Genomic DNA, 14,376 nt, shown 5'->3' with positions numbered 1-14,376 from the left:
GGTCTCGTAGGAATGGGAGAAATTTCCCCTTGTCTGGTAGAATAATAAGAAAAAAGAAGCATCTGAGCAGTATCAAGTTCACTCTCTATGGGAAAGATACAATCAACTAAAGGTGGAATTGATTCAACCATTTTTTCAACCAATGGTTGGTCAGGAACATACTCATGGGATTCATGTTTAGAGAGAGTGGGATTGAATGAATATGGATTCCAATCAATCACTTCATCAACTAATGGAGGATTGGGAGAAAGATTTTTGTAACCAGTTGGAGGTCGTGGTTGAGAAGCTAGAAGGTTTTCCAACACTTTTGAGGCTTCATCCATAAAAGGAAAAAGGTGAATAGGATTATTACCTTCACATAATGTTGGACACCTAATCCTCAATGGGTTAGTGTGGAAGTCGAATGGACAAAAGCAGTCCAAGAGACCTTGGGATGTGAATCCCAATGGTCACATAATGTACTATAAATGTATATCTCCTGTTAATAAAAAAATGTACTCACATGATTTATCTTTCCTATTCTATGTTTCCCATGTGTGTTTAACATGGTATCAGAGCCATGATGTGTGGCCTGTGTAGTTTTCTCACGGTTTAGCAACTGGTCTGAGCTGCCTTGAATAATGCTGGCCTAGTCTTCATTACCTGACCATTTATTTTAGCTGAGCGCATCAGATCTGCAACTAGGCATTGTATTCCTACCTGCGGCCTATCAGAGTCTGCGCACTGGTATAACAGTGCTGCGATTTACCATTATTCCCTGACAAAACTGTGATTTTAAACTGTTGGGCTTCCATATACGCCACTAGCCTCCATTGATTGTCCACACCTGCGCTGCCCTGACATTCTATTTATGATTCCTGCGCTTCTCTGATCATAAACGTTTCATATTCTCGGAATGATGTCCATCAGTTACATTCGAATTCTGTCTGCCATATTCCCTTGAAACTGCTGTTGCGACTGTCGTGGCTTTTTGATTCTGTAAGAAGGTCCGGCACCTGCACTTTAGCGAGGCTAGAAGAACCACCGTTTTTTTCAAATCAAACTCTAGGGAGAACCGCGGCTTCTCCCCTTCCATTTTCGCTGTCGCCGCTGCTCCATAACCGGTTTCTCTCAGAAGTTTCCTGTTTTTTCGGATATCCAGAGAGTGAGTATTCCAGGCCTGAATGATCCGCTCACGTCCCGCAATAACTGAAGTCTTTGTTCCGTGACCCCTTGCTTCTTCATTTCTGCAGGCATATCTACATAGTAGTTGACGTTGTGGAATGCCAACGACAATGGTTTGAATGGGTTCAGGTACTCCAATGCGAGTGTGAAGATGATATTAAACATAACGACGAACCCAATGAGCGCTGCCGTTCCTATCCAATACCAGTAGTTATTGGTAAAAAGTCCGCGTGAATGCAACAATTGCATTCCAATATGGTTGTTTGGCTGCTGCCACCTTGTTGCCAGGAACTCGTTCATTGAAACAACAATTTGAGCGTTGATGAGGCGGATGGAACCAATTGCCTAGGGTTGGAAGAAAGCAAATAACTAAATAAGGGTTTCTCCGCGAGATTTGAGAAAAGCAGGGTGGTTCAAAATGCCGCTCTTCGTCTCAGACGCGGAGCTGCAAGAGGCAGCCAATAGTTGCAATATCTCTGTTATTGTTCAGAAAGGGGACGCGTACATCCGCGAGTTACAGCAACAGCTGGAAACATCAAAGGCCCAGGGTGACGCTACCGCCATTACCGCAGAACAGAACTGTGCTCTTCTCGAGTAGAAATATATTTCACTTTCTGGTCAATTTTAGCAGATAGAGAATGAGAAGTCGCAGCTCACCGCGGCTTTGGACAAGCGGGCCACTGAACTTGCTCAAGTTCAGGCGCAGACACACAAACTTGAGCTTGGAGCGTTTAAAAAGGATGGTGAAGTTGAGCGCTTATCTCTTGAAGTCAACGAGCTACACAAATCAAAGAGGGAGTTATTGGAAGTTCTGGAGCATAAAAGCACTAAGCTTAATGAGAAAAATAACTTGATCAAAAACTATTTGGACAAGATTGTTGCCCTAACAGATGAGCGTAGTGCTCTTCAAGCCAAATTGCATGAAAATGAAGCAGAACTTGCCCGCTCACGCACAACGCAGGCTCGCCTTTTACAGGAGAAGGAGCTCACTGAGAAGCACAACACCTGGTTAAATGAGGAGTTAACATCTAAAGTGGATGCAATTCTACAGCAGCGCCAAACCAGTGCGGAAATAGAGGCAGATCTTTCTGCTAAACTTGCAGATGCTGAAAGTAAAGGAACTGAATCTTTGGTGGCACTACAGAGGAGTAAAGAGAAAGTGAAGGATCTGGAAGAAAAGCTGGCATCCACAAGAGAGGAGCTGCAATTCACTAAAGAAGATGCTGCTATCAAGGAGGACCATCTTTCAGCTGAAGTTGCAACAGCTTCCAAGCTTGCAGATTTATACAAGCAGAGCTCTGAGGAGTGGCGTCAGAAGGCAAATGAGCTCGACGGTGTCATCAAAGCTTTAGAAACTCATTTAAGTCAGGTTGAAGCTGATTATAAAGATAAGCTTCAGAAAGAATACTCAACACGAGAGGAGTTAGCAAAGGAGAGTGCAGAATTAAAGGAGAAGCTGGATAAAATGCGAGCGGAGATTGAGGCCCTCAAAGCTCAAAAGGATTGTGATTCACTTGCATTAGTCACTTACTCAAGTGATAGAAATATGGACCAATTGTCAAACATGGACACAGACACTATGTTGGAACTCCATAGAGATGGGATTGTTGTTCCAAGGATTCCACCAGGAATATTTGGAACAGCTTTAGCGGCTTCTCTAATAAGAGATGGCTGGAGTCTGGCAAAGATTTATACCAAGTATCAAGAAGTTGTTGATGCATGGCGGCATGAGAGGCAAGCGTGCAAACATTCACAAGCTATTTTGGAACGGGTTTTACATGAGATAGAAGAAAAGGCAGAAGTAATTTTAGATGAAAGAGCTGAACATGCCAGGATGATTGAGTCCTATATTGTAATGGAACAGAAGCTGCACCAATCTATGACTGATCAAGGAAATCTAGAAAACTCTATAATGCATCTGAAGTCTGATTTGCGGAAGAGGGAGCGGGAATACAGTATCGCCCTAAAAGAAATCCAGGACCTTCAAGCCCAGGTTGCAGTGCTTTTAAAAGAATGCGGAGACATTCAACTTCGATTTGGTATTAGTGAAGGCGTTTCTAAAGATGATGCTATTATTAATGCTGTTCCTCAGGACCACAATGAAACTGCAGTTGACAAAGTGATTTCTGATAGGCTTTTAACATTCAAGGATATTCATGGAATGGTGGAACAAAATTGTCAGCTTCGTAGCTTAGTGCGTACTCTTGCCCATCAGAATGAACAAAGAGAAGAAGAGATCAAGGAGGCATTTGACTTTGAGCTTAAGAAGCGTACCAATGAGGCAGCCTCCAAAGTTGCTGTCATTTTGAAAAAGTCTGAAGAGCAATCGAGTATGATCGAGTCACTCCAGGGCACTGTGGGAATGTATAAGAGGCTTTATGAGGAAGAGATCAGAAATCGATCTTTCTTTCAGTATCCTACGGAAGGTTCTCCAGGTGAGGGCAGGAATGATCTTCGGAAGCTTGTGGAAATTTCTCAGGAAACTACTCAGAAGATGCAGGATCAGTCTGCTGAAGAGATTAGGCGTCTAAAAGAAGATATAAAAGCAGCCAAGCATGAAGCCAATGCCCTACACTCTGAACGTGACCGACTTCATTTGGAAGCAACCTATGCTCGTGAAAGGTTAAATTCATTTATGAAGGATTCAGAAAACCAGCGGAATGAGATGAATGCTATTCTAGCAAGGAATGTAGAGTTTTCCCAAATGATAACAGAGTATCAACGGAGATTGCGTGAAAGCTCTCAGAGTACTCAGGCAGCTGAGGAGCGTGCTCGGAGGTTTCAAATGGAGGTCTCTGTACTAGAACATGAAAAGGAAATTCTATCGAATGCAGAGAAAAGGGCATCAGAGGAAGTGATTCTATTGTCAGATAGAGTACACCGATTACAGGCTACTGTGGATACAATTCAGAATGTAGATGAAATTCGTGAGAGTTCAAGGCAAGCAGAAAGAAAGAGATTGGAAGATGACCTGAACCGTTTGCAAGAAAAGATCGATTTTTTGCAGCTTGAATCACAGCTACAGCAAGAAGAGCTACATCAAAATAGACACCATTCTGAACCTGTTTTTGTTCAGAACATTGAGACAACCACCCATCAGCAGCATGTTAATAATGTTACAGTTCATTCAAATAAAGCAACAGTTGTATATGCAGATGCAGAAACTCAGTCTGCACTTCCCAAGCCCATCATCAGACCTTGGGAACAGCTTGTCCACAACAAGCACAAAACTAGTCTTGGATATGACAAGGACTTGTCCTTTCATATTCCAGACTATGCCAAGCCCATTCAGTTTCAGAGTGCTGGATTCATTCATGACAGTTCACTTTCTCCTCATGACAGTTCACCTCCAGCTGTTCCAAATTCTGCCCCTCTTCCACAGCAACAACAACAACAACAACAACAACAACAGATCGTAAAATGCCAACACTGTGACCGAGTTGGCCATCTGAAAGATCACTGTTTTGATCTTCATCCATGTGAGCACTGTCATAAAACTAGCCATTCTTCACACAGATGCTTCAAAAACAAACGTCCAGCAAGAACAAAGATTCATCTTGGATGGATCGCTTCTTGGCAATGGGCATCAACATCCAAGAAGATATTCCAAACACATGTCAGAACTTGTTCCAAAATATTGAACAGTCTTGCAGTCGAGTTTCCTCCATCATCTCACCTTGTATCTGATAGGGGGGGAAATGATGGTCATCTACAAGCTTCAAAGCCACATCAAGCGAGCCTGAGCCACAACCTGCCACACCAGTTTCAGAGTTGTAGCCAGAGACAAAGATGCACGTGAACATGCCTTCAGTTGGCAATCTGGGACACTTCCTCTAGCAGAAGACTCCAGCTTCTTGCCAGTTTTGGAAGAGTTCCAGGAATTGCATTAATCATTCCAGAGTTGTTGGTTATCCTTAAACCATCACAGGTTGAGACTTCCCTTTTTAGGTTGAAGTTTTACCTTTTATGCGGGGTGAGACCTCACTTTTATGGTTGAAGGTTTCCCTCTTTAAAACAATACGATCACTTCCTCTAGCAGAAAACTTCAGTTTCTTGCCAGTTTTGGAAGAGTTCCGGGAACTGCACTAAGCGTTCCAGTGTTGGTGGTCATCCTTAAACCACTTCCGTTTATACCAACATTTCAGAGAGCACATTCATCCTAGTGCTGCCATGCATTTTTTGCACATTTTGTATTACAGCTCTCTTCTTGGACTCATACATAACCCTTCGGATTAAGGGGGGGAATGTTGGACACCTAATCCTCAATGGGTTAGTGTGGAAGTCGAATGGACAAAAGCAGTCCAAGAGACCTTGGGATGTGAATCCCAACGGTCGCATAATGTATTATAAATGTATATCTCCTGTTAATAAAAAAATGTACTCACATGATTTATCTTTCCTATTTTATGTTTCCCATGTGTGTTTAACACATAAATTACCAGGAAATTTTACTTTACCCTTTTTCCTATGGACCTTACTATCGCTAGTTGAGGGTTTGTCAGCAACATGATCTCGAGAAGCTGACAACAAAGGCCAATGTGAGCCTATGGACCACACTTCTAATACCTTGGGAATACCAGGACAATCTCTAATAAGGTGGTCACCCTTACATAACATGCAATGGAATTTAACTTTACGGGGTTAATTGGAAGAATTATCCATACTAGTTGTGTCCCTAGTAATGGTTGCTTGGTTGCCCACCTGCTTATTTTGCTTCTTCTTCTTTGTCCCTTTCTTCTTATTCTTAGCTTCCTAGTTACTAGAATCAAGAATTTCACCAGGAAAAGAGGAAGAAAGGGATGAAGAAACAATAAGCGAAGAAGGAAAAGGGTCAACTTTAGGATCAACATGATTTGTTATTCAGGTGGAGGAGAAATCAGTTGAGAAGAAGTTTGGACATTCAGAACCATAGGGGTCAAATGTAACCAAACTGGGAAACCAATGGTAAATCTGGGAAGGGATAACATTTCCATATAAGGAGCACCAATATTTCCAAAGAAGGAAAAGGACCAAGATTCCTGTCATAGGGGTTCCTTTGATTAGAAGACTTTGGAACTGTTTCCACTAGTCTCAGCCTAAGATCCACTAAGGACTTGTTAGACGGGGAGGATGTTGTTTCGTGGTCAATACATTGATTTTAGAACTTAAAGACAAACAAAACAAAGGGGTAACTAGGCATAAAGGTTTACTAAGCAACTGTGAACTATAATATACACCTTGGCGAACTAAAGACTTAACGTACATGCAGGAAATCTCCTTAAATGTTGTGTTCGGTGTATCATGATATACAAGGCGGCTGACTTGGCAACCTATGGATGGATAGCAACCTGTAGGGGAATCCTAAAATATACTCGACGGTACATGGGAGTGCAGTCCGTAGTAGTGCTACCTAATGTGAAACCATTTGATGAGAATGTTCCCATATACTTTTCGTGCATAAAACACCATCCAATATACTTGAAGGTACATGGAGTATGATCTTATACACTTATGTATGTGGAACGGTATATTGCCCCTGGGATGCAATGCTAGAAAAAAACAACAACTCTTACTTTTAACGACGTCGAAACATGTCTCTAACCTAGACCTCTAAGTGTTTTCGTTAATGTTACAAATGCTCCTTAGGTTAATGAAGGTGAATTTTAGAGTTTAACTTGAATTAGATTTCAATTTCAAGGCTCAAAATTCGATGTCACCTTAACACACCTATGATGCAACTATTATGAGAAAAATAACTCTTTTCAATTTTGATGAAAGCTATCTAGTGTAGGGAAGAGGTTCAAACAATGATGCAATAATCAAATATATAGCAAACAAGAGCTTCCTATCTATATATTTCAATTTCACTATTCCAATTCAATTCAAATAATTAAAAGATGCAAAACCTTGCAATGTAATCTATGCAAGATTCCCCTGAAAACTATGCAAATGTAATATATACACAATTTCCTTTCCTGCTGTGAAAATGCGAATTATAACTATTCAAATTTGACCTATGCAAGAAAATTATTCAAAACATACATAAGAGGATTCCAATGAAATCAAACGTAATCCGAGCTTTCATGAACAGAGGACTCAAACTGAAATTCAGTGAAAATTTCAAAAATCAAAAGAGATGACACTCAAAGGCGATTAACACATACACAATTCAGCACACACACAACACCCGCGCCCACCCCCCCGCGCCAAAATTGATGGGCAATTTTGTTTGCAGAAATGAAAGTAAAAACACTCATTTTCACAAAAAAAACCCTAGATGAAAATGCAAAGATATTTATTTTCAACAGTTAATTTTTTAAGTGAAGAAAACTAAGATGCAAACGTTTAATCACTAATTCAAATGAGCTTTTTAGAGTGAGGACTAAAACAACAATTCATCCAAGCGATCAATGACTAAACAAAACCAATTTACATGTGACCAAATGATAAGAAAAAAGAAAAATAAAAACCAATTCTTACCAAAGGAAATCAAACAAAAATGCAAACCAAATGGAGGCTTTAGAGAGACCACAAGACATTTAAGACTCAGGGAAGGTCAGCTGGAAGTAGGTTGATCAAAGAGACACTCGAAAACAAGGGCAAGTTTTGTGCAAAAATAGGGGCCAACGCTGGTTTAGAAGAGGCACCAATGCTTTGCAACGTTGGTACAAAGTGGGCCTTGGTGAGGTGCAACGCTCTATCAGAAGCACTGGAGGGAACGTTGGTCTAGGGATAGAGACTTTTGACACAAAAATTACAAAAGAGACTTAATGAAATGGCTTCCTAGGCTTGTTCTTGGCTATGTAAAGCAGAAAAGGTGTATCAAAGAGGTAATCAACACAATGGACAAAGGAACCACCAAGGGAATACACCATCCCTAGTATGGTTGCCAATTTATTATATAGGATTTACGATTGCAGACAAAAATATCTCCCTTAGGTTTGGTGGCTAACCTAGAACAACAAAGAAACAAGGAACCCAATTCTTTCCTTAAAGTAAATAGATGAAGGAATGAAGCCTACCTAGAATTTGTCATGGGCTTCTCTCCTTATTTAGCTTGAATGCTCGAATTCCAACTTTGATTGCCAAAATTAGAACTTGCACAGTCAGATAACACAAGCCAAGAAACTATGAGATCTATGCAGTATCATCTAAATACTCTATTCAATAGATCAACATGGTATTGAAATATATGAAATAACAACATCACATATAGGAAAACAAAGAATTCTTTGCATTAATATAAATGGAAGGAGTTTACAACCATAAATAAGCGTTGATATTGTACAAGATCTACTCCAAAGTTGACTTTTCCTTTCCCTGTCACAATGTGCACCTCTAATCACCCTAAATACATGAAATGAAACCTCTCACCTCAACAACATAAGTGTAGAATCACTCTCCAAAAGGAAACCCCTTACATATGGAAGGTTGTAAATATATAGAGGATTAGGATAAGTTGGGAGTTCTTATCCAATTACCAATCTAAGGTTTTAGATCCACATTTGATGGGAGAATGGGATCATAGGATAAGGGATGGAAACTCCAAAGTAGGGTAGGATAGTATCTAGATGTTTTATTTGAGGTAAATGGTTATACCAAATTTTGGAAGCTTCTGGAAGATGAGGCTTCCAGAATTTATCTCTTTTTCTCGAATTTCTAGAACCAACATAGGTGCAAAGGGGAGCAACATGTAGGTGATCAATGCGGGCCATAGTGGAGCAACCTGTAGGTGAACACTTTTTAGCAAAAGGACAAGGTGCATTGGTCCTAAAACCGGCTTAGATGATGCAGTTTCAGGAAGAAACTCTGGGGAATGAAAGATACATGCTTAGGGCTTTGTGCAAGATGATGACAAGGGGGAATAAGATGTTGATTGATCCCATTTGGAGGCCTATTGATCATATGTGAAAAAATGGCCGATAACATTGAGAAATATAAGATACTAGACCTCCTAAAAAATATGGTTTTAATGCTAGTGCGTGTGATCTTGGATTCCTAAAGGATAAAATGGTGTGCACAACAATAGATCAGATGACAACTATTTCTACTTGACATGGATAGTGTAGAGGAAAGTTGTGTCAAGCCAAAATGGGAGGTCTGATGGGTAGAGATATTTATAACCTTTGATACCACCATTGGAACTCACAAATATACAAGACTAATTTAGGAAAAATGTGAGATTCATATTATTAACAAAATATTCATATAAATACACATTTTGTTGACCCTTGGTTTCATATTCTAAGAGTTATTTTGGACTTCTCATGACTGCTTGACTTCACTTGAGGGTTTTAACCTTCCACTCAAGTGAATAAGCCAAGTTTAAATAAACCGAGAGGATTATGTTTCCAACATATTTATTTTATCTATTATTGTTGCTTTTGATCTTGAAGTAGAATAGATGGATGTGAAGATAACATTCCTACATGGGGATCTAGAAGAAGAAATCTACATGAAGAAACTAGAAGTATTTGCTACAAAAGGAAACAAAGAGCTAGTGTGTAGGATGAAATGGTCGTTGTATGGGTTAAATAAATTGCCAAGGATATGGTATCAAACATTTGATACTTATATAGTGAGACTTTGCTTCACAAGGAGCAAACTAGATTGATGCGTATATTTCAAATTAGTTGGTGATCATGCTATGTATTTGGTTTTGTATGTGGATGATATGTTGTTGATTGGAAATGGTAGGGAAATTATATAGAAAATGAAAACTCAATTTCCCTCAAAATTTTGCATGAAGGATCTCCGTGCTGCAAATGTCATATTCGACATAGAAATTAAAAGGGATTGGGAAAATAGGAAAACATGGTTAAAATAGAGGAATTATGTAAAGACAATATTGAAAAGGTTTAATATGTAGGAATATAAACCAATAAAGGTGCTTATTCCTGTAGGTGTACATTTATCTACATATCAACTTCCTAAGACACAGTCAGAGGAAGAGGACATGTCTTGTGTTCCATATGCTAGTGCAATTGGAAGCTTGATGTATGCAAGAGTCTGTACTAGACCAAACATTACACATATAATGGGAGTATTGAGAAGATATATGTGAAAACTAGGGAAGGAGCATTGGACAACAATAAAGAGGGTTTTTAGGTATTTTCATTGCACTATTGGCTATGGATTGTGTTATCAAGGAAGACCAAGATTGGATAGAGTGTTGGACATACATGGATTTGTTGATTTAGAATGGGATGGAGATCTATATCACATAAGATGTACAAGTGGCTATGTGTTTAACATATTTGAAGGAGTAATCATTTGGATGACCAAAAGAAAATTTGTAGTGGCACTTTCAAATACATAAACTAAATACATGGCAACCACTCATGCAAGCAATGAAGTATGGTTACAAATATTAGTTTTAGGTATTGGGTTGGTACAACAAGTTATAAGGATAGATTATGACATTTAGATTGCAATATTTCTTGCAAATAACCTAGCTTATCAATTAAAGCCAAAACATATTAATGTTCAATATCACTTTGTGAGAGATATGATTAAAGACAAGAAAGTGTTGTTGGAAAAAGTGGTCATTTTGAAGAATATTGCAGACTCATTAACAAAATCTGTGAACACTAAGAAATTCTCTTATTGTAGAAAAACAATGATCATCATTTCCTTGGATTGCTGATCATGTACTTCCCCCCTATGTTAAAACAAAAAGACAACAAGTGGGAGAATGCTGGGGATGTGTTATATTCATTGCATGACTATCCCTGCACACTATAAAACTATGTGATGTGTAGCAAGGGGATCATGGGGGGGGGGGGGGGGGGGCGGCAGGGGAAGTAGCCTTCCCTTTACGAGGCCTTCTTAGCGGGGGGGAAGCCCCCTTACGTGGGGGTTCGAGGGAAGTGCCCCCCAAAAAAAATTGTATAGTTTTTGCATATGTTTTTGAGTATTTTTGGCACATGTTTTTTTTGCTTAATGCAATTATGTGGTGCATGGTGGTTTTTCCCATGGTTTTGTAGTTTCAGTTAAAGAATTACAATTGCATTCTAATCCATGGTAAATGAATTGGAAACTTTCTTTATCACCACCTTAAATTTTATGATGGTTGCCAATATAATTTCTATGGTGTATATATATATATATATATATATGTTTATTAACTAGCTTAGATCCATTTTAAATCTGATCTACCAAGTACTGAGAAAGATCAATTCCAAAGTTAAAATAATACTAAATTGTATAACATCTCTCAAAGCAATTAACTTATTAATTGAGTCAAGATTACATATATCCTTTAGTTACAAATTTTTAATGTGTTTCCAATTTTAATTAAATCAACATTATTTTTTAAATTTAACTAACATAAACATCTGTTTCATAATAGTTTGTAGAGGGCCTCGATGCAATAAACAAGTTCCACGTAAAAATAAACTCACTTGCAAGGAAAAAACACATGATAAATTCCACAATTTCCCCATAATGCAACATAAAATATTTCCCTGATCGTACATGGGGTAAAATTCCAACTTTTCACCAACCACCCACAAGGTGGCACCTTAAACCTTTTATTTGATCCGTATGAGGTCAACCCTCAATGAGGTACCACCCTAAACTTGTTAGTGATCACCGTAGCAATCCAAACTCTGTCGATCTCCTATCGAATCAACCTTGTTTGCCTCTATCAACTCATTAAGGTAATATTATTTTCACATGATCTCCAACAAATATTGGAGGATTTGCATCAGAAATGAGAATGTATCATAATTTGACCAAATTTATGAAGAGAAAATTCATGAATGTGACTATATGTATATAAATATTCTCATATATTTAATATATTAAAGAAAATTTCTCTTTGTTACTATCAAATAACAATAATTTTTTACCAACATTTACTAACCTTATAATTTATTTTAACATTGCTTCACATACATAAGAACTTATATAGTTGAAGTTGCAAATTTTGTTCTTAGAAATAACGAAACTTCATACATTGTTTATATCCATGTAAATAATCATATTTACCATGAATTACCACCCACCATAATTTAAATATTTTTCACAAAAAAGATAAGATTCAAAAGTTAGCACATTTACTAAGAGTTACTTTTCAGATTCCTTAGGCAAGGGTAAAAATGTAAATATGAAGCTTACCAGAGGTTCTTTTCCACCAAAATTTAAGCAAAGTGACTAGGCCCTAAATAAGACATAAATGTATTTCCAAAAGCTATATATATTTATGATAAAATATATCAAACTCATTTATAACTTTAAATATGTGCATGAATATGTATATCTATGTCATAATCATATAAACACTATATAATTTATTCACATATATTTTAAACCAAATGGGAAATAAACAAATGAACATAGGAAACACTTAGCTAAAATTTCAAGTTGGAAATCAGTCTAGGAAGGACCGTTTTCCACCCAACCATAGGCTTAGTTGCACATAATCTTTCTATAGATGGCCACCCTCTAGCCATGCCATGATACCACAAAGGGTGATTTGTAAACCACTATGGATATTCCACTAGACAATTCCTCACAATAGAGTTGATAAAACTAATTTTAAAAATTCGAAATCTACACTATTAGGGTTTTTTTTCTTTAGATTTATGGACCTGTAGATTATGGTTAATTGTTTATGCATGCAAATTAAAATTATGTATAAAATAGAGAAAAATGAAATGAAGACTCACAAACCATGATTGACACAAGATATGACATGGGGAACCATTTCGGGAGAAAACCTAGCTAGAAGGTGAGGTTGCTCTGCTCTCTTTCTCTTAATGGAAAATTATTGAGTACAAAGAAGCATGGATTCTGGCCCGTGGGCTAAGAAAATGCACAAATCCTCTATGTGTGCTCTATCTCCCATCCGTCTCATATTTTTTTTTTTTATCTTCTATGGAACAAATGCACTCGAAAAGAATGGAACCCCTTTTCCTCCCAGTGTCCTAGTTATAACATAACCCAATAGCCTACTAGTGGTTAGGTTTAACTATCTCAACTATTAAACAGAGTTGCAATATGGACTCTTATAGAGTCTTCTTAACCATAACCACATGGCTAGCCCTTTGTCCATGAATAATTAGGGATGACATGGTATCCTCTTGGATTATGGTGGTGAAAACATGAAGATCAACTTCTAAGTGGTGCAAATTTTGCATATGGACTCTGATTGAGGCAATACTTGTGCCATTAGAAGGTCTCTATGTATAAAATATGAAAAGAAAGGTGTAATACTAAAGAAATAAAGTTTTAACCTCTAAAAATATTGTTTTATGCCTCAAAATTCTCCCGGAAGGTTTGAAACCCCAATTTGCCAAACTGGATCCCCTCTAAAACCCTCTAGATGGATGAATCACAATATAATGACCCAATACATATCACAACTACCAATTTTGGGAGGATTTTTGTCCCCAAAATATTCTAATGAATGAGGTGAGGAATTTTTTCCTCCACCTTCTCTCAGGTGTACCATTTAGCTTTGCTTGGAAGTTGTCCTTTCAACCCAATATCCCAAATGTCATGCTACCCCTATCTTATAGGTTTATAAATCTTCTGCAAAACTATATCCTCTATCAACTCTTCATGAGCATATAGTGCCAGATCCTCCACAGAATGTAGGGCATGTTCCTCTTCCTGATCTAACATGGAAGGCTTATAGAATTTCAGAATATCCACATTCACAACTGAGTAGATGCACATGTATGGGGGTAGACTGAGTCTATAAGCATTATCTCCCACCTTTTCTGGTATCTCAAAAGTACCATATCGTAGATCCTTGACTTTCTTTCCAGGACCCTGTAGCCTCTCCTTGTTCAACTATAGCCATACTCTCTCTCCCACCTTGAATGACTTGTCTGTTATGCGTTGATCATGCCTGGCCTTGTATTTTTCACGTGACTTATGTAGTGTCTTCTATACCTATATAAGGATATGCCTGATATTCTCAACAAATTTTTCAACCCTCATAGCATCCCCTATAAGATCATCCCTCACTCCCCCTTATTTCCCACATGCAATATCCAAAGGTGAAGGCGAAAAATATCCAAAACAAGTTTCAAATGGGGACTTGCCTATAGAAGTGTGGAATACTCTATTATAAGAGTGTTTTATATATACTAAATTTTCATCCCAGGTATTACGATGCTTATGACTATTGTTAGGATATTCCGACACATAGGATATAGTTAAGTTCAACTTGGTCTAGCATAGAGTTAGGTTAGAGTTAGGTAAAGTGTGTTTCTTTACCGT

The 14,376-nt window shown here is 38.1% G+C and overlaps 1 protein-coding gene across 1 annotated transcript in view; it reads left to right on the top strand.

The window, feature by feature from the left end:
* Positions 1–1,567: 1,567 nt before the first annotated feature.
* The window catches only part of LOC149147123 (nuclear-pore anchor-like), a 45,448-nt gene continuing 32,639 nt past the window's right edge, over positions 1,568–14,376 (top strand). Inside the window, 1 exon segment of the mRNA XM_089441723.1 lies at positions 1,568–4,188. Coding sequence (XP_089297849.1) covers positions 1,583–4,188 — 2,606 coding nt within the window. The 5' untranslated portion in view covers positions 1,568–1,582.

This window comes from Pinus tabuliformis, chromosome 9 (genome assembly GCF_031772625.1).
Source record: "Pinus tabuliformis cultivar Carrire ecotype Pingquan chromosome 9, CPIR1, whole genome shotgun sequence".
Taxonomy (NCBI): Eukaryota; Viridiplantae; Streptophyta; class Pinopsida; order Pinales; family Pinaceae; genus Pinus; species Pinus tabuliformis.
Note: the sequence above shows the minus strand (reverse complement) of the source record. Positions and strands in the feature narration are given on the sequence as shown.